This window comes from Neophocaena asiaeorientalis, unplaced genomic scaffold (assembly GCF_003031525.2).
Source record: "Neophocaena asiaeorientalis asiaeorientalis breed wild unplaced genomic scaffold, Neophocaena_asiaeorientalis_V1.1 scaffold29, whole genome shotgun sequence".
NCBI classification, from domain to species: Eukaryota; Metazoa; Chordata; class Mammalia; order Artiodactyla; family Phocoenidae; genus Neophocaena; species Neophocaena asiaeorientalis.
This window is the reverse complement of record NW_020174423.1, coordinates 1455422-1476817: the sequence shown is the minus strand read 5'-3', so window position 1 is coordinate 1476817 and position 21396 is coordinate 1455422. Positions and strand designations below refer to the sequence as shown.

The window sequence follows — 21396 nt, the reverse complement described above, 5'->3', positions numbered from 1 at the left end:
CCCGTGTCCCCTGCATTGGTAGGCGGATTCTTAACCACTGCACCACCAGGGAAGTCCCAACAGTGGTGCTTTCTTTCCCCCACTGGACTGCAAGCTACTTGGGCTACAGGGCAGTGCCTGTGTCATTTGCCATTGCATCCTCCACAAATAGCATGGTGTCTGGCATCTATTGGGCTCTCAATCAAAATAGCTAAATGAGCCACTTCAGTCTCCCTTTAATTAATGATTGTCTTTAGCACTTCTGCATTATAACCAAGAATTGCTATACCCACAAACTTTACGGGACTATAGAACTGTGCTGTGATAGTAATACCTGTTATTGTGTAACATTGTGTAGTTTACAGACCTCTGTTTTATTCATTATTTTATTCCATTCTTACAATCGCATTGTGAGGTAAGTAGGGTGGGCATTGCTGTCTTTTTTTAAAAAAACTTTTAATTTCATATTGGAGTATAGCTGATTAACAATGTTGTGTTCGTTTCAGTTGTACAACAAAGTGATTCAGTTATACATACACATGTATCTATTCGTTTTCAAATTCTTTCCCCAATTAGGTTGTTACATAATACTGAGCAGAGTCCCCTGTGTTGTACAGTAGGTCCTTGTTGGTTATCCATTCACACCAGTTAGAATGGCCATCATCAAAAAATCCACAAACAATAAACGCTGGAGAGGGTGTGGAGAGAAGGGAACCCTCTTGCACTGTTGGTGGGAACGTAAATTGGTACAGCCACTATGGAGAACAGTATGGAGGTTCCTTAAGAAACTAAAAATAATGTTGTCCTCACTTAAGGCGTGAAGAAACCGAACCTCAGGCAGTTTTCCTCCACTGTAAGTGGTGAACAAAGACTCACTTCCAGGGCCTGTGCTGTTCCATGTCACCAGACTACTTAATGGTTAGAAAGGCCTTCTACCAGGGTTTTCCTGTTTCCTTCCAGAAACTTGATTTTACCTTTTAATCCAATTAATTTACAGTTGGGTCATTTTCTCTTTCTTCCCAATCAGTTCCACCAAGTCCCTGGCACAAAGTTCAAACCAGGGGCCTGGAGATAGTCTGAAACTCCACTGTGCTCAGTGTGGATTTCCCACCCAGCCCCCAAACATATGTTACCAATGTCAGTGTCATTTTCTGACCCTACACCAATGTGTGGCACCATGCCTCCACATAAAGGGCCCTCAACACGGCCTTTGTTGGGAGTTCGTACCAGTTTTCTATCACAAAGTGAACGGGGAGACCATCTACTATCAGAAGGCCCTGTAGAAATATCAGCAAAAAGGGACGTCTGTGACTGAATGCCCATCAGAAGGCTCTTGGTGACTGGATTTCCACTGATCGGTATACATGTTGCCTCTGCAAACCTGTTACTTGTCTGTGTCATGTTACTATGCGTGGACATAGGTGTTACTGAAATACAGGGTCTCATGGTTACTTTTTGGTTTCACTTCAATCAACAAGGCTGGGGAGCTGCTGAGGACTGTCATGGTTTGTGAGTATTTAAGTTACTATCGCATCCTCCTTAGGAAATCGCTTTGATAGCCAGTTGCTGCTTTACCTGAGCCTGGCTTGGTTAGGACGGACAGATGACTCCGGCCTCCTCTCCTGCCTCTGCTGAAGGTTCTCCAGGTGCCCTCCTCACTCCCCATGATGATTTTTTACGACCTGTAGCTTCTACGTCCTTTAAATACAGTAGGCAACACGGGATTCATATACAGAGTTCGTCTCTTTCCTGTTGCTTTGTATCCCTGTTATGCAGCATATCTGCAATACGTCTTGTTTGCAGAGTAGCTTCTATTGCCTTTTTAAATTAAGGGACTTGGATTGGTCTATAATTTGCTAGCAATTATAGTACAAATTAAACTGGATAAAATAGTTTTTAATAACCGTTAACATGTTGATTACATTTAATGTATCACGCATATTTATACATTAGAACTCAGAGAGTTAAATGAAAGCTGTTCCCTCTCAGTTTTTCATTTTAATATTCACTAATGAAGAATAATCAAAGAAAATGATTTGGCTTCTGAAGTGATTGGATGTGAAAAGCCAAGTGTGAAGGAAACCAACTTACACTACTTCTGTACTACCTTTGAAAGACCATTATTACTTCTCATGGGCAGTAGAGAAATAAATCAGTGGCTTTATCAATGCAATGGGGCAGTCACTTTCGTCTTAATCTTCCCTCTCTTCCATTCTGGGGAAGTACAAATTAACCAAATAATGTGTATTTTTTAGCGGATATCAAAGGAATACTTCTTTGATAATGAACCTCGTGTTTTTCTTGCTTTCACAGTAATAAACGACTGGTGGCCTTAGTGCCCATGCCCAGTGACCCTCCATTTAATACCCGAAGAGCCTACACCAGTGAGGATGAAGCCTGGAAGTCGTATTTGGAGAACCCCCTGACGGCGGCCACCAAGGCGATGATGAGTATCAACGGTGATGAGGACAGCGCTGCCGCCCTTGGCCTGCTGTATGACTACTACAAGGTAGGACCTGAAGCCCCGCCTCCCTCCACTTTCCGCCTCCAGGGCCTCCCCTCTCTAGTGGGCAGAGGGGCCAGATTCTTCATCCCAGGCCAGAGAATGAATGGCATTGCCACACTCGCTCTGGAATTCAGCCTCTTCCTGTTCTCATTGCGTCTCTGCTTTCCCATCTATAAAGCACGACTTTACCACCCCACCCCGAGGGAGTTTCCATTTTAGGATAATTATTTCTGTGCTCTCTGTTTACAAGCATACATATTATCTACGTTTAATTTCTACTTCATATCATACTGCAGATCCTTCTTTGCTGCCATTTTTACTTTATGATTTTTGGTGAATAAAGAATATTACATCGTGTGGCTGTACCATAATTTAGTCATTGCTCAGTTTTGGGGCATTTAGGTTGCTTTTATCTTTTCTTATTTTATTTTTTAATTAAGTAATGAGAACCTTTAAAAAAATTTTTTTTTAATTTAATTTTTTGGCTGTGCCACACAGCTTGCAGGATCTTAGTTCCCCGACCAGGGATTGAACCCTGGCCCTCGGCAGTGAAAACAGAAGTGAAAACGCCGAGTCCTAACCACTGGACCACCAGGGAACTCCCTAGGTTGCTTTTAGATTTTCCATTTTATAAGAAACATCAGGATTTCTAGATTTTTCAGTTTTGTAAGGAATACACCAGTGAATACTTTAGTGGTAGGCTTTTGCAGCAATTCCAAAATCTAACTGTCTCCATTTGTTTCGATGAGTACTCAATATTTATTTTGAAAAACCCTTAAAACAAAATGAATGTAATTCGCTTGCATTACAAAAATACCTGCCATAGTTACTTTCAAAATAGGAGTATTTCAGGAAATCGAACAACAAACAATGGTCTGCCTCAACTATAAAGGACTATATCTGGTATGACCTGCTCCCTTAGAACCAATGAAGTGTAAAAAATCAACAGGTATTTACTGAATGAGGATATTTATTGCCTGACTTGATTGTAAACACTGTGGGCTTACGATGCTATTGGCACAAAGGTGAGAATGGCCGTGTTTATTTTGCTGGTTGGGGACAGTGAACTCTGTATTTTAGAATAAGAACTAAATCCCCCTCTTCCCCTCTCCCTCCATCATGAGAAAATCACCCAAGAGGAATCATTTTTCTTTGGGTAAGCACCAGTCTCAGCTTCCTGTTTCCTCCCTGCTTCCCAGTTCCTGATTCCTCCCAGTGGTCTCACTTCTGCAAGTTGTGTTGTCCCCTGGGTCTCTCCTAAACCAGGGTTTTTGTGCTTTACAACGATTTCCCACCACCATTGACTCTGACACTGCCCCCGGGCCTATTTCTTTCACCAAAGTTCTCTAAACGTACTCATTCCTTTTCCAGCTTCTTCCCATTTTCTCTTTTAAAACACTCAGGAGGGCTCCCTCCATGGGGAGAAGAATGAAAGCCAAGCCAAGTTGTGCTTATTTAAGATGAAACACGAGGTGTGAGTAACTGATAGGTTGGCCCATCCAGGCTACTTTAAATGAGGATATTATTAACTCAAATAAATGCATTTTTTATGGTTGGAAAGTGCTGGAGAAATACGGGAAGGGCATTCCACTAGTACCCTTGCCAGTCTAGGCTGATTTTTTTTTCCCTTTACCAACGGAGCTGGAGTTGGCCGATTTCGACAGCTCTCTTGTGAAGCTGTACAGCTCCCATCACGTCTCCTGACATAGCAAGAAAGGGCTTTAACTTTGGGAATTGGGGTCCAGATGAAAGGATATTTTAGGGTCTAACCTCCATTCCATGTAAGCAGGGCAGTTTCCTACAATGAACAGGAATCGCCTGAAGAAAAACGAGCCTAAAAACAAAGATGGTTTCTTGGCAGGCTTTCCTTTCTTCTTTTCTTTGTTTGTGGTTGTTTTATATGTTTCAATCCTTTTTGACTAAGGAGCTTATTTGAAAAACACAAGGATGAACTCTAAACGTTTTGGAGTCAAAATTTTCAGAACGTATTGAGGATGGTATAGAAACACAGAACTTATCATTTTAGACTGCTTCATATTATAGGCTATTTCTTGAGGGTTCAGCTTTATTGGACTTTTGTGTTAGTATGTAATGTTCAGAAATGGTCTCATCCCTAGAAAGGAATCACAAGGCAATTTTCCTTTATTATAAAAAATAGTTAAAACTTGACGCCTTTTAAAAAAATATCTTTATTGGATTATAATTGCTTTACAGTGTTGTGTTAGTTTCTGCTGTACAACAAAGTGAATCAGCTATATGTATACTTATATCCCCATATCCCCTCCCTCTTGAGCCTCCCTCCCACCCTGCCTATCCCACCCCTCAAGGTCGTCACAAAGCACCTACTTGATCTCCCTGTGCCATGCGGCTGCTTCCCACTAGCCATCCATTTTACATTTGGTAGTGTATATATGTCAATGCTACTCTCTCACTTTGCCCCCTCTTCTCCTTCCCCTGCTGTGAAAAATTGATACCTTTATCAATCTTTAAAATCTAGTAACATATTAAAGTGACCCTGATTTAATCACTTGGGTCATTACTACATTTTTTGGTAACTTTTATAACTATGTTAAACAAATACGTTAGTTAATGCTTTTATAAGACTTTGAAGAAATACATTAGGATACACTTTGAAAAAATATATTTTTCTTATATTTATATTCTTTATATCTTATATTCTTATTCTTTATATCTTATATTCTTATGGATATAATTTCAGGTATCTGTATTAGATGGCAATTCTTTTGTATTAATGAAAAAGAGAAACACACCTTGAAACAAAAATCATTAGTAATTTAGGAAAGCAACGTATTTTATTTCCCACAGGTTCAGAGGATAAAGTGTTAGTAAGTATGGTACCTGGATTACCTCTCCCCTTGCACATTTTTAAGATTTAGAGGAAAGTTGAAATACTGCTTTCTGTAAATATTTTGTAATGCAGGGTAGAGAGTTTACATAAAACTCAATTTGAGGATGTAGAGAAAAAGGAACCCTTGTATACTGTTGATGGGACTGTAAATTGGTGCATCCACTATGGAAGACAGTATGGCAGTTTCTCAAAAAACTAAAAATAGAACCACCATATGACCCAGAGGTTCCACTCCTGGATATATATCTGAAAAAAATGAAAACACTAATTTGAAAAGATACATCCACCCCAGTGTTCATAGCAGCACTATTTACAATAGCCAAGATATGGAAGCAACCCAAGTGTCCATCAGCTGACAAATGGATAAAGATGAGGTATATAAATACAGTAGAGTACTACTCAGCCATAAAAAAGAATGAAATTTTGTCACCTGCAACATCATGGATGGACTTGGAGGGTATTATGCTAAGTGGAATGTCAGAGAAAGACAAACACTGTATGATATCACTTATATGTGGAATCTAAAAAATGAAAACAAACTAGTCAATATAACAAAACAGAAACAGACTTCAATATGTAGAGAACAAACTAGTGGCTACCAATGGAGAGAGGGGAGGTGGGGAGGGGCAAGATAGGGGTAGGGGATTAAGAGGTACAAGCTACTACGTATAAAATAAATAAGTTACAAGGATATATTGTACAATGCAGGGAATATAGCCAATATTTTATAATAACTATAAATGGAATATAGCCTTTAAAAATTGGCAATCTCTATGTTGGACACCTGAAATTTTTTTTTTTTTTTTTTTTTTTTTTTGCGGTACGCGGGCCTCTCACTGTTATGGACTCTCCCGTTGTGGAGCACAGGCTCCGGACGCGCAGGCCCAGCAGCTATGGCTCACGGGCCTAGCCGCTCCACGGCACGCGTCCCCTGCATCGGCAGGCGAAGGCTTTCTCTAGTTGCGGCGAGCGGGGGCTACTCTTTGTTGCGGTGCACGGGCTTCTCATTGCTGTGGCTTCTCTTGTTGTGGAGCACGGGCTCTAGGCGCACGGGCTTCAGTAGTTGTGGCACGCGGGCTCAGCAGTTATGGTTCACGGGCTCTAGAGCACAGGATCAGTAGTTGTGGTGCATGGGCTTAGCTGCTCTGAGGCATGCGGGATCTTCCTGGACCAGGGCTTGAACTCATGTCCCCTGCATTGGCAGATGGATTCGTAACCACTGTGCCACCAGGGAAGTCCTGTTTTTTATGTATTTTAATGATTTAAATTCGCATTATCTAGATGAATGAGTGAATAAGTGATTTAATAAATATTCATAAGCTGTTGAAATATTCATAAGCTGTTGAAATCAGCTTTTTATTTTTGGCTTATACATATACATTATAGAAAATTCAGGGAAGCTTAAAGAAGAAAGTGAAATTTCCTGTAATTTTTCTGTCATATTATTTGGCATTATTTTCTCCATCGCTGAACGATTTTGAACATAAGCCTGGTAGATTGGAGAAATGATTTATACATATTACAGCAACAGCAGCAGCAGCAGGGAGGTGGGTTATGAGCAGAGAATCCAGTGAACAGTTCGTTGCAATAGTCCAGATAAAAAATGATGAAGCTCTAAAGTAAGACATGATGGTAGCTGTTCCTGGGTCAGCATTTGTGAGGTTCTCTCTGAATCAGCCACTCTGTTTAGTCAGCCATACTGCATAGAGACAAAGCAGTATGTTCAAGAAATCACTGAGTATTTGTTTGAATAAAAGCTGGCAACTGGGGCTTCCCTGGTGGCGCAGTGGTTGAGAGTCCGCCTGCCGATGCAGGGGACGTGGGTTCATGCCCCGGTCCGGGAAGATCCCACATGCTGCGGAGCGGCTGGGCCCGTGAGCCATGGCCGCTGAGCCTGCGCGTCCGGAGCCTGTGCTCCGCAACAGGAGAGGCCACAGCAGTGAGAGGCCCACGTACCGCAAAAAAAAAAAAAAAAGCTGGCAACTGATCGTGTGTGTGTGTGTTTGTGTGTGTGTGAGATTTGGTGGGAGAACCCTATAATTAGGGTCATAATATCTAAGCTGACTCTCAGATTAACGAAGGCAGAGTACAGAAGAAGGGTTTTGGGGAAAAGGATAATTGTATGTTGAGTTTGGTGCGCTTGTGGGATGTCTAGGTAGGGATGTCTGATAGACAGTATTGTGGGTCTAGACTTGAGAACGGGGCCTGAGTTCAGAGGTCTCAGTTTCTCTAAGAAGGACAGTCTTTGGGAAGCCAAAGGTAAACATGGTTCAGCCTGGCCCAGATGGGAGCAGACCCAAAGGTTCCCCTTTGTCACATTGTGCCCAATACTGTAGACTGAGCAGGCTGCTCAGAGCAGTGTTTGGAATCCCTATTTCTCCTATTTCTTTGATTCTCCTTTTTGCAGGCCATTTTGATTGATTCAGTCATTCTTTCAACAAGAATTTAGTGAGGGCCTGCTACATTCCAGGCGCTTGGGACATAACCATGCACAAGGTGGACACTCGTGGAGATTGTAGTCTAATCTTGGATATGAACATTTAGATGGTTCTCAAAGTAAGCTCACAAGTTAGCTTAGAGAAGGCATGGGTAGGGTGGGGCAGGGGACTATGTGATGGTTCTGCTGCAAGAAGGAGCATTGCATGGTCAGAGATGCAGTGTGGCTGTACACACAGCAGTGATGGGGGTGGCCCAAGTTGAGGCAGAAGAGTTTTTGGAGGCCATGTTCCTGAGAATAACGGGAAGCATTGAAGAGTTTTAAGTAAGAGCATAGTGGGGTCAGACTGAAAGATCACTGTGGATCTTCTTAATGGATCCCAAATGGATTTGCAGGGGTTAAGTGAAGGAGAGGAGAGACCAGTTAGGCTGATGCCGTAGCTCAGGTAAGAGATTTCGGGGGCTGAACCAGGAGGCAGGCATCCACAGGGAAGTTGATGGATTTGAGTCACAAGGGATTTAGTGTAATGTCTTCAAGCTTCATCCGTATTATAGCATGTATCAGAATTTCATCTTCAAGGCTGAATAATATCCCATTGTATGTATATATCACATTTTGTTTATCCATTCATCTGTAGATGGATGGGCATTTGGGTCATTTCCACTTTTTGGCTATTGTGAATAATGCTGCTATGAACATGGGTGTGCTGGGTATTAAAATTTTATGTTTATCTGTCGTTTTCAGTAGATGATAGGAGCTATGTTTTATTCATTTCATTTCTGTCTAGCACTTAGTAATGCCTGCTACATTGTAGACCCTCGTCATTGACATGTGAGTGAAGGACAATTGATTTACTTTATTTTTATTTAACCAATGCTTATAAATTCCCAGACACTCTAAGTGGCTTTAAAAAAATTAACTCATTTAATTTTACTAAACACCCTGTGAGGTATAGGACTACCATTGTGCCTGTTTTACAGCTGAGGAAACCGAGGCAGAATTAGTAAGTGGTAGAGCTGAGGTTTGAACCCAAACAATCAGGTCTAGGCCTGGACTCTTAGCCACCCTGCTATGTTGCCTCCCTTGCCCAGCTAGCTGGGCTTGCATACATATTCAGGTGAGTGGAAACTATCCATGAGGATTGCTAGTCTGGAATCCAGAAGAGAGATGCTTCTCATAAACGCTCTCTTATGTCAAAATAGTGAAGGCTGTGTTTTGAGTGCAAAGGTGTTTGGCTAGAAGGAAGATCTGGAGATTTAGGAAGAAACAAAATCAAAACCAAAAAAACCCAAAACATCCAACCAGGCAAACAAATCTAAACCCACCATTCATGTGTTCGAGAACTATGGTAGAGATAGGTAAGCGATCCTTAATGCGGTAGGGCGGTCATATGTGTTCAGAAACACAGCTGGTAGGGGGATCCCTTCTCTCAAGTAGCACTTTTTCAATAATCTTTCAGGTAATATGTTGGCATTGTGGTTGTGAAGTCAATAATAAAAGTGCATTAGAAGAAGCAGGGTGGGAGCCAGTTCAAGAGCTAGGGAGGGTAGGTGAAGGCTGGCTCAGGTATTAGATGGTGCTCCCTCACTGGACAGTGCAGCCCCCTACCCAGTTTGCCCCCCTGCATGTCAGCACCTGGAGTCCCTCATCAGAGTGGAGGATCAGTCCCTGTTCCTTAACGGGATACCTGTTGTAGTTCCAAGATGTTTTCTGTCTGCTCCAGAGCACAGATCCTCTTACCCTTTCCCCTCATCCACTCCCAACCGAGGTGGGGAGGGCTCAGAAGGTGCTCAGGTCCAGCGAGAGAGAGTTGCCAGTGTCAGCAGGGCAGAGCAGAATCAGGATTGCTGTGGCCCTACATTGATCATCACCCTTTTGTATCCGGTCTACTGGCATTGCCAATCAGGCTGGTTACCTTTAACCATCTCCTGGCCATGGCAAATTTGCCACCGTTCTCTGGAGAATGTTCCATTTCCTTTTCTTTGCTTATGCTGGTGTCAAGCTCTGCATCTACGTAAGTCTGACTGATGGTTGGTGATGTTTTCAGGTTCCTCGAGACAAGAGGCTGCTGTCTGTAAGCAAAGCAAGTGACAGCCAAGAAGACCAGGATAAAAGGTATGATAATATATACAGGAATATGCCTGACTCCCCAGATAACTCTTTTTCTATGTTTTTTGAAAACAATAGTATTAAACTATAACTTTTGTTCTTGAGAGGATATGGGAGTCAAGAAGCTTCATGTCTGCTACCTGTTTTTGGAGTCTGGAACAAAACTGGATCTCTCAGGCGGGAGAGAAAATTGTATTTTTTGGTTTTGCAATTCTGCAAAGGGCATTCAGTATCTTCCAAGGAGGCTGCAGATCCCAAGAGTTAGAGGTGATATACAGGCAAGACAGCCTACTGTTGGCGTGAACTTTTCTGTCCGTCCGATGGCTGTATGACTGCGATGAGGCCCTTGAGGGAGTGAGACATTTGAAGATTGTCTTTGATAAGGGGGAGAGGAAGGAGGCCAGGCTGATCTCAGTTCAGGGAGGAGCTGGTAGGGAGCCATGGGTGGCAGAGGACACTGTTGGGGTGCAGGGGCAAGAAAGGTGTTAGGAGACCATAGGTCATACTCCTTTCCTTCAATCCTGAGTTAAGAACCAGTTGAAAAACAAGAAACAGACAGATTGAAATTAAAAAGGAAAAAAAATCAATTTTACTTCTGATGAAGCTAATTAGAGAATGTGATTTTGAACCAGCAATTTGTAACATTTCAGTCCTGACTTAGATATGGCTATTCATCCAGTCCCAAGCAGGACTTCAGGCCTCCCTGAAGGGACAGGCCACTGATGGCATGGCCGCGGTGACTGGAGTGTCCCCTTTCTTTGGTCAAGATGATCCAGACATAAAGAGGGAACCACAAGGGTCTGAACCACCTTGCTCAGCTACTTCTCCCAAACTCACCAATCAAATACATCTCTTCCTCTGCAGAGGGACGGAGAAGCCACAGTGCTTTTCTGTTGGGGGGTTTTTCCACTTGGAAACATGAAGCCAGGAGAAATGAAGTCTCCTGCTAAAACACATGTCAGAATCTTTCCTGGCCTTGATAGGAACTGCTTGTGACATTGTGATCTTGTCATACGACTAGCAGTGGGGGCCACCCCGCCCATCAGTGGCCCTGTGCTGCGTATCACCTCTAAGGCACATCCCCAGCAGAAGATAAAGGCTGTCTGTATCTGATGTGTGGTTCCACAGGGATCTTCTGATGCCCTATGCTGCTTTGGGGCCCTGGGCACTAGTGAGCAGCAGTGATGACAGGGAGAAAGAGGCTGATGCTCTTCAGGTCCTCTAACTTTTCCACCATCCAACCAGCATTTATTAGGCTAAGCAAGTGCTGTCTCCTAAGACCTATACCAGTAATCACAGAAAAGTTGGGGGAGGCGTGGGGGGTGGAGGTGGGGAGGGGAACGAATCTAAGATGTGTGCTCTGTATGTATCATAATAGACAAAAGAGCCCATGTTTTGGTAAAGTATCTTCTAGAACAACATTAAAGACTGATAGCCACTCATTGTGTTTTAAAGGCCATTTTTGTGATATCAATGGAGTGCCTTAAAAAAAAACTGGCGGTGAGATATAGACAGACCACCTTGTACGGACTGATCATGACTTAGTAGACTTCCGGTTGAATGTAATTTGGAAGGATATCATTTGGTCTGCAATGTACTCACGCATTAAGGTGCCATGTGCTGACATGATATCATTACAAATGGTCGTATACAGAAGTCGCCACTTTGAAAAGTAATCTCAATGTCATGACCCCAAATTTTCAATGAACCATTCTTAGCCTTGCATTTTTTTCTCACATTATAATGTTTGGTTCCATTTTAAATTCTATTGCAGGTGAGTCAGTATATCTCACAATAATTCTTACTTTGTTCTGATCACCCATTTTTTGGATGACTTCCAGAGTTCTCTGGCATCAGCTTTTAAGGTCGGTGCTATTCTATAGAGGCACATTTACACATTATAGGATGGTGCCGAGTCTGTTGTTCCCTTGTCTCATGGTAGTGACGATTCAACTAGATTTGCACAACTCTATTAGTTTGCTTATGTATTTGTTTATAAGCACACCAGAAATATTTTGACGTGTGTTTCTTGTTTAGAATCCAAGTGTTTTGCATGAATTAAAGACTTAAGAAATTTGGGCTGAAGTGGACTCTAACTGTAGAGGAGTTGATTAATTTTGAATATTTTGGCAAAGCCAGTAAGACCGTGCTTGTGCAAAGCCCAGAAGTGCTGAAAGTGGATAATTGCTTTGGTAGCTAATGAACGTAGACCAACCGTCCTACACCCAACTCGCAGGACATTACCCCCAAGTATTAGTAGTTACTCCTCCCCAGAAGGGTCCCGGATAAAATGAGTTTGAGAAATTCTGGGTTACAGTTAAACAACCGGAGGAACCCTTGGGGGCCTTTACTGTGTTCTCACGACTGTGACCCACCCGGGTGGTCTTGTTTAGGCAATTTTTTTTTTTTAATACTGATTTTATCATGGTCTCCTTTCTTTGAGGAACATATATTAACATTCTATGCAATGTTCTCAACAATCAGGTTTAGGGAATACTGATATAAATGGGTGGCCTGGGTTTTGGCATCATCAGCTTACTGGATTCAGATTGAACATAATTTCTAAATTTTCACTGTGTCTTAGATGCAGATTCATTGTATTGGTATAGCCATGAAAGCAGGTTATTACTTAACGCCAGAATGTTTATAGACTCACGATTTCATTCCTTAAAGGGTTTGTTTCTAGAATGATTTCTACAGGTCTGTGACTGACTCAGAGAGGCCCAGGTATTTTTCTGTTGGCTTTGTTCTTGGGGAGCCATTCTTTCCTCAAGCTTCACTTTGAAGTTTTATTTGAAAAATCAAAGCTAAAAATACCGAGTCCTGTTTGAGAGGCAAACTCAGAGGCGAGTGGATTTCCTTTACAGAGAGGAGCCACGAGGGCCCAATTCTTGGAAGAACCAATTTTATTCAAGTATTTCTCTCGATGAGAGATCACTGTAAGCCCCAGAAAGCACATGCTAGTTTTAAAAAATCAGACACTGGGGACGGGGCTCCATGCAAAACGTGCATTTTCTCTCTGTGTCATTCAGAATAATCTATAAATAAGAGGTGGCCTCAAATCTTACTGACCACAAGGACTTTGCTAGTAAAATCATTTTGCTGTCAATCACGCTCTTTTCGTAAGAAGTTTCTCTTTGCTTCTGCTCTCTCCCAGAATTCTATAGTATAGATGAAAGTATTTCATCTCATACTGGCAAGAATTAATCTTCTGAATCCTTTCCTTTCTCTTTGTAGCACAGGAGGTCTGAGATCTGAGAGATCTTGTCTTACGTAAGCCCAGTTATACCACTTCCTTAAGCCCTGAAAGTAATTCAGTGCTAAGGACATCAATGAGCTGATGGCACTTCTCAATTTAGTGAAAATATTCTAATGATAAATTCTCATTATATTATTATTATTTTTTATTTTTTTTTTTGCGGTACGCGGGCCTCTCACTGTTGTGGCCTCTCCCGTTGTGGAGCACAGGCTCCGGACGCGCAGGCTCAGCGGCCATGGCTCACAGGCCCAGCCGCTCCGCGGCATGTGGGATCTTCCCGGACCGGGGCACGAACCCGTGTCCCCTGCATCGGCAGGCGGACTCTCAACCACTGCGCCATCAGGGAAGCCCTCTCATTATATTATTTTTCCTGCAAGGAGTTTAGCCTGCAGAAGAGTGAAAAATATTCTTTCCGCTCTCTTCCTTTAACTTATTGTCCTGCTCCCACCTTTTTTCAAAAAAGCTACTTAAAATGTTTTCTTCTGAAAGCTTTCAAACATACCCATAAATAAAGACGATGGTATAATGAACCCCCAGATACCCGTCCCATCCTCCGGGTTCAGCACTGATAACTTTGTGTTACACCTACTTAAACTTGACCTTTTCTTTCTTTCTAAATTTTTATTGCAATAGTATTCAAAATAAGTTCCTGGCTTACTTTATGTCATTTCACCTCTAACAACTTATGATTTGTATCTCTAAATAAAGACATTTTATTACCTAATCTCAAAATCATTATCACATCTAGGTGAGTTAACAGTACTTCCTTAACATCAGCTACCTCTCAGTTCATGTTCAGTTGTCTCGAAAATCCCACTGCCTCGTAAGTGCCTTTTTGGTTTTTTAGATCAGGATCCAGACAAGATCTGCTAATCCTATTTGATTATGTCTTTTAAGTTTCTTAACCTAGAACAAGTCTCCCACTTTTCTTTCTTTTTTCATGCCTCTGACTTATTGAAGAAACCAGGTCAGTAAGATGTGTGACATTCTGGTTTGTATGATTGTTTCTTTTCAATGTTGTTTAAATTATTCTTCCAGCTCCCATATATCCTAAGAACTGGAAGCTAGATGTAAAGGCTTGCTTGATTTAGAGTCAGCTGTTTTGGGGGGTGGGGGTGGGCAATAGCACTTTCTAGGTGGGGGTCATTGCATGATACCAGGAGGCACATATGTGTAGTTGTCCTCCTTCTAGTGCTACAAAGATTCATTGCATTCCATTGTAAAGTTTGCCATCAGCTCTCCCCCTAGTGCATTAGCATCCACTGACTCTTGCTTGCATCAGTTATTAGGAGTTGCAGAAGGGCGCTGTTTCTAATTCTGTTCTGTTGCGGGGTGTGGGTTTAAACACACAGAAACTGTCTTGGCACCAGTGGAGCCCAGAGTAGTTTGAGTGGAGGAGAAAACCGAGTGCAGGTCCTAAAGACTGTTCCAGTGAACCTTTCCCTAAATCAAGACCACCTGGAGAATTCAAAACGGGAACAGTATAGCACGAACGTCTCTGAGAGCCCAGCCGTCATCCCCATGGCGGGAATCACAGTGGTGAAGGCCGAAGATTTCACACCGGTTTTCACGGCCCCACCTGTGCACTATCCCCGGGGAGATGGTGAAGAGCAACGCGTGGTTATCTTTGAACAGACTCAGTATGGTGTGCCGTCCGTGGCCAGCCATAGCACCTACCTCAAGGATGATCAGCGCAGCACCCCGGACAGTACTTACAGCGAGAGCTTCAAAGACGGAAACACAGAGGTGAGTCCCTGGCTCTTACATCAGCAGCTGGAACTGAAACCCAAAACCACCTAACTTGTTTTCTCTGTTGGCTTTTTAAGTGGGATGAGTGAATTCAACTGTGAGTTTAAGATTTTGTTTGTTTTTTTTTTAAACATGCCTGCATCTTTCTTCATAAACGGGTTTTATTAGACCATTGGCCTAGGTGTGTGGCGGAATATTTCCGTTTTCCTGCCTCTTAGATGACAGATTCCTTGACTGGTTTTAGTTTTAGTCTTAAAATTAACTATTTTTGAAGAACAAAGGGCTGTTTGCGTGGAAATTTCCTACTTTGTCAAGTTTTCACTTTGACCTCTTCTAGTTTGTAACTTGCCAAATGGCAGCCAAAGATGTTGCCTGCCCATCACTTTTTAAAACAATATAACTCTTTAAAGACCTTGTCTGATTGAATACTCAAGAAAGAATCGGTATTATCAATAATCAAGTGTGTACATGTATGTGTACTTTGTACCTTACAAATAGATTCTATGTATTCTTCTCGTGTGCCCAAAGAACTTACAGAAGCAATGATCTTTGCTTGCTTGTTTGTTTTAAATTCACACGTTTGAAAATTTTGCTAATTGTTTACAATGATGTAACCAACATCAGAATCAGTGGGAAGTTTCCTCATCCTAAGAGTTTGAATTTGAAGCCCTCCCGTCTCCTCTTGCTCATGGCAGACACTAACCTGCCTTCTGTCACTATACTTCTGCTTTTTCTAAAATTTCATATAAATGGAATGGTAGAGTATAGAGTCTTGTATGTTGTCTTCTTTCATTTAGCAGAATCTTTTTGAGATTCATCTATGTTATCGCTTGTGTTAATAATTTGTTTCTAAAATTGCTGAGTAGTATTCCATGGTAAGCATGTATCACAATTTATTCACCAGTTGGTAGACATTTGATTGCTTCTAGGTTTTGGCTTCTAGGTTTTGGCTATTATGAATAATGCTGCTGTGGACATATGCTTTCATTTGTCTTGTTTAAATACCTAGGACTGCACTTGCTGGGTCATGTGGTAAATGTATGTGAAACACTGCTGACAGTGTTTCAAGGTGGCTGGAACATTTTCATTCTCACCAGCAATACAGGCGGGTTCCCCTTTTCCGTATCCTTGCCCAAACTTGATATTGTCCATCTTTTTAACTGTAGTCGTTTTAGTGCATATGTGATTGTGTCTTATTGTGGTTTAAAATTGCATTTCTCTGGTGTCTAGTGATGTTGAATATTATTTTTGTGTTTATTTGACCATTCCTATAACTTCTTTTGTGAAATGTCTGTTCAAATAATTTGCCCAATTTTTAAATTGGGTTATTTGTCTCCCTTTTATTAAGTTGTAAGAGATCCTTAAATAGTGTAGCCCTTTATCAGTTATACGTTTTGCACTTTGATAGCCACTTTATTTTCTTAACTATGTTTTTCAAACAGCAACAATATTTAATCTTGATGAAGTCCAGTTAATCAATATTTTCCTCTTAGAGTTTTTGCTTTCGATGTACAGTTTAAGAAGTCTTGGCCTAACCTAATGTCACAAAGATTTCTCTTGTTTTTTTTTCTAGACATTTAATAGTTTTACATCTTACATGTAGGTTTTTGATCCACTTTGAGATAATTTTTATATCTGGTGTTAGAGAAGACTTGAGTCCCATTTCTTTCCCACATTGATATCCAGTGTTCCAGCATCATTTGTTGAAAAGACAATATTCTTTCCATTTAATTGCTTTGGGATCTTTGTAGAACAACAATTGCTGATATAGTTGTGGATCACCTCTCCAATTTTTGACCCAGAATATGTAGTGCTTTTCTTCTTGTCTTTAGTTCAGGTCAGCTGCTTCAGCATTTAGGAGCAGTGCCTTTACACTTGAGTCGATGGTCACTGACATCTCATTTTGCACCCCACCTGGGTCAATAAAAGACAATGGCAGAAGGAGAAAACTTGTGGTTTCTTATTTCTTAAAGAGGAGTGACTGTGGTGGCAGCATACCAAATACTTGCAGCCCGATACCCATTTAGTTGCCAGTGGGACAAAATTCAGCCACCTGAGGCTGAAATTGTAACCCTAAATAATCATATTTTAAAATAATAAGCATTTGATGAGCACTTACTTTGTGCTGGGCATCATTCTACGTGATATATACTCATTTAATCCTCACAAAAACCCTATGAGGTACTGTCATTGTCATCTGTGTTTTCCAAATGAGGATACTAAGGCACAGAAAGCCTAAGAACACCCACGGTCGCACCGTAGTAAGTGGCAGAGATGGGACTTGCCACAAGCTGTCGGGCTCCAGGGCCAGTGTCCTTAGCCGTTACCTCTACACTCAGAGACACTGTGGGACCTTCCAGTTCTTAGGAGCTCCATAACTGAACATAGTGCCTTGCTTAAATGTGTTTGTTTTCTTAAATGAGGATTCTTTGTCTACGTCATTAGCTATTTCTCGTCTTTCATATGAGAATAAGAGGAACAAAAGGAGCCAGCTCTCTGCAGCGTTGGGAGGGCCTCACAGTAGACAAGTCACACTAGCAGCCCTTCTTTTCCTGGCGTGTCGTTCCTGAGTGCCTGCTGCATTCTGTGAAATTTGGGAACGAGCAGAGTGAGACACAATAAATTCCCCGCCCTTACCAGGCTTCCGTATTTCTTGGGCTCTGGTAGCTTTATATCAAACCTTCAGTGTCCTTGTAATAAAAATATTATCTTAAAGTTTGCTCCTTTAGCTTCCTGTGTGGTGTGGCTTAAAAGAGTCAACAACTCGCTGCTGCTGCTGCTGCTTTTTTTTTTTTTCAAACTGAGCAAGGGATCTCGTAGGGTTTTTGGTATTGTTGAATATTTGATTTGTCCTCAAGCAGTCAGGGGTGCTTCTGTAGAGAAAAGCAAGTCATTCCACGTAGGAATGTGAGGTGCATGCTTTCTCACTAAAGGGTTGCTACTAACGTTTTTCTCACACAGTGCAGAAATATTACATTAGTCACAGAAGAGTCCGTGGATGTGGTCCAATGTCAGCGGAACCATCATGCTACTTGGAGGATGTGTTATGAGTTGTGTTTGCGTTGTAGGTAAAGAGGCTTATGAAAGGACGCAGTTGTATTTGGGGTTTTATTTTGGAGTGGATGAGAAAGCAACTTACCAGAAACTAAATGTGAAAATTATTTCCACCGAGTTTGGTTTAGCTGCTCTCCTAGTCTTGGAAATCAGTGTTTACATTGCATATTATAATTCAATCTGATGTAAATTAAATGGAATGATTTATCATGATCTTTAGCCATGGCACTGTCAACCGGTTATAAGATCAGGTGAGCTCAGAGTGATTTCACCAAGTAAATTTCACTAAGGAAAATCTGTCTAAAACCTAGCACTTCCTTTAGGCAAACTACTAAAATGTCTACTACTTGTTGAATTAGGAAGTTTCATTTGCTATTAGAGATGGCTTCTTCTCTCTCTCTCTCTCTCTCTCTCTGTGTGTGTGTGTGTATAGTGATACCAGGGAAGGGAGCAGTTTGGTTCAACTGAGGCTAGTAGCATTAAAAAGTTCTTTAATGAATTTATTTTAGCTAATTTGATTTATATTTTATTTTGTATCCTCTTCGTAGTAACATTTGGTAAATATTTGTTTATACTGGGTGTTAGGCATTGTGCTAGACGTGGGAGTAGACGGCAGGAGGTGTGCCTTGGTTTCTATGCTCTAGAAGGTTACTATCTATATAGCTGCTATTTATTGAGTACTACTGTGTGCCAGGCACTGTGGCTTACACGCTTTATTTCTAATATTTACTATACCACAATTCTGCAAGGAAGGTATTACTCTTCCCACTTTACAGATGAAAAAACAGAGATTCAGAGAGGTTATGAACGTGCCAAAGGTCACACAGCTAATAAGCAAAGAGTATAGTTGATAAATATAAAACAGGGTAGTATTAACACCTAGAATGCTTTTAGGAAACATGTAAACCTTGAGAGATGCAAGAAAGAGTTTTTATAGAAAAATCATATGTATTGTCATCATAAGAATCAGAGTAGAAGAAAGAATTTGCTATTCTGTACTACAATTTTGTATGTCAGCTAACATAAGTCTAACTGTATGAATGAAGGAACACCAGATCTCAGTGATTTGATACACTAAATGTTTATTTCTTGCTAATAATAATCTTGATAGATGTCTGCAGACCTGTCTTTTGATCAGGAATCCAGGTTCCCTCCATCTTGTGACATTACCATCTCTATATGTGGCTTTAGGGTCATCCCAGCTGGGGAAGAGAGACCATGGAGATGGCACACTGAGTTGTAAATAACTATGACCTGGAAGTATTGCTATTACCCCTGTTCACATTTCATTGGCTAGAACCAGTCACATGGTCTTAACTAACTGCAGGAGGTTAAGAGAAGTCTAGTTTTCCCATGTGCTCAGGAATGAGAATGATTTATGTGTGAGCGCCAGATATCTCTACCATGTATTTCATTATTTAGTCCCTGGTATGTTATTTGTCAAATTAACATAGTTTGCAGAGAATCCTGAAATAAGATCAAAGAATTATTATTTGTTATACCCAACAGACGTATGATGGTTATATCCATTGATGTTATATTCATCTGTAGACTGATACTGGAAGTTACCCTGGATCTAAACCCTGTCCAACATGACTAATTTTTTTTTTTTTTTTTTTTGCGGTATGCGGGCCTCTCACTGCTGTGGTCTCTCCCGTCGCGGAGCACAGGCTCCGGACGAGCAGGCCCAGCGGCCATGGCTCACGGGCCCAGCCGCTCCGCGGCACGCGGGATCCTCCCGGACCGGGGCACGAACCCGCGCGCCCCGCATCGGCAGGCGGACTCCCAACCACTGCACCACCAGGGAAGCCCCAACATGACTAATTTTTAACTGATAGTTCACTTCCCACCACAAACTTAAAGAACACAATCTTAAAAATGTTGATTCAAGTACTGAAGTGGAACATGGCTTCACTTTTTGATCAGTGCAACCAATTTTGTTGTTTTTATTTTAAATACATGACACAGTGCATATGGTACCACTAAAACTTCTATTATTTTATTACTTTGTTTTTGCACCAAGCAAAATTTTGGAAAATCCTTAGCATACACATTTTATACTTGGGAAGGATTTAGGTTTCTCTATACATAGTCAAATTTTATGAGATTGGATGGCCTATTATTAGGTTCCTAGGGGCCCTCTACCCAGCTCTTGAATAGAAGGGCTCTGGAAATCCCCGTGCTGTTAAAGCTGTTACTTTGCAGCAACATTTAATGCTTTGATCACTGTTGTCTCTTGAAAATGCTCTTAGCTTTATGTCCGCAGCTTCAGTTATCATCTATGTCCTGAATACTTTTCACATTATTTTTCTCCAGCCCAGTTCTCTCTGAGCTCCACACCTTTATATTCAACTGCCTGTTTGACTCACCACCAGCTCAAAATCTGACTTACATCTTCCCTCACGTTCTCTGCTCTAGTGGAGTGGCACCACTGTCCTTCCGGTTTCTCAAGCAACGAGGATTTTTTTCTTGATGCTTTGCTCTGCGATAATCCCCATCTAAGTCATTATCAGTTCTGTCAACTTCACTTTCTTAAATCTCTCTGAAATCATCTATCTCCATTCTACTTCCACCATACTGACCCAAGCTGTCATTATCTCTGGCCTATAATACTGTCCACTTTTGTGCACTGTACCTGGGATGGTCTTTTCAGAATGCTAATCTGATCGTGACACCCTCTCACTGAAATCCCATTGTTTTTAGGATTAAGATGTAAATCTTTAACGGGTTTACAAGGCCTTGCACATGCTGTTTCTCCTCCGCCTTTCCCACCTCATCTTGCACATCTTTCCCCCTGGTGCTCTCTGCTCTGAGCATCATTCAGTTCTGTGAACCTGATATGCTCCCTCCTGCCTCAGGACCCATGTGCCTGCTACTCCATGTTTTAGGACTGTGCTGTGCAATACTGCAGTCTCTAGCCACCTGTGGCTATTCGAATAAAATTAAAAATTCAATTCCTCAGTCCCGCTATCTCCATTTTAAGTGCTCAGAAGGTACATGTGGCTAGTGGCTACCATATTAGTGAAGATACAGAACACTTACATCTTTGCATGAAGTTCTATTGGACAATGCTATTCTAGAATATTCTTTACTACCTTCCACACCCTTCCTCCTGTGTGACTACCTCAAGGAAGCCTTCCCTGTCCTCCCCTTTCGGTTCCTAGTAAAGTCAGTTTTCTTTGTATCTAAGTCCACCAGCCAGAGACTACCGTGAACACGTCTGTAGTCAAAGTTACATTTATTTAGCCTGCTCCTGCAAGGGGCCCTTAGGGACAACTCAGCAAGAGAGAGTTGGGAGGAGCTCTTGGTAGTGTTTGGGCTTGTTATGGATGAGTCTAAGAAGGGATCATGGAAGTGACAACCAGCTCTGGATTTCATATGTCAAGACGTTGGGGCAGTCTAGAAACTGGGTACCTCGGTCGTCATTGTTCAGG

General features: G+C 41.7%; 1 protein-coding gene across 2 annotated transcripts in view; it reads left to right on the top strand.

Annotated features, from left to right (window-relative positions):
- Window positions 1-21396, top strand: part of GRHL2 (grainyhead like transcription factor 2) — a 160410-nt gene that overhangs the window by 46309 nt on the left and 92705 nt on the right. For both annotated transcript variants that reach the window (XM_024756625.1, XM_024756623.1), the window contains exons 2-4: window positions 2293-2488; window positions 9839-9906; window positions 14512-14905. In XM_024756625.1, coding sequence (XP_024612393.1) covers window positions 2293-2488; window positions 9839-9906; window positions 14512-14905 — 658 coding nt within the window. The remainder of the gene's footprint in view (window positions 1-2292; window positions 2489-9838; window positions 9907-14511; window positions 14906-21396) is intronic.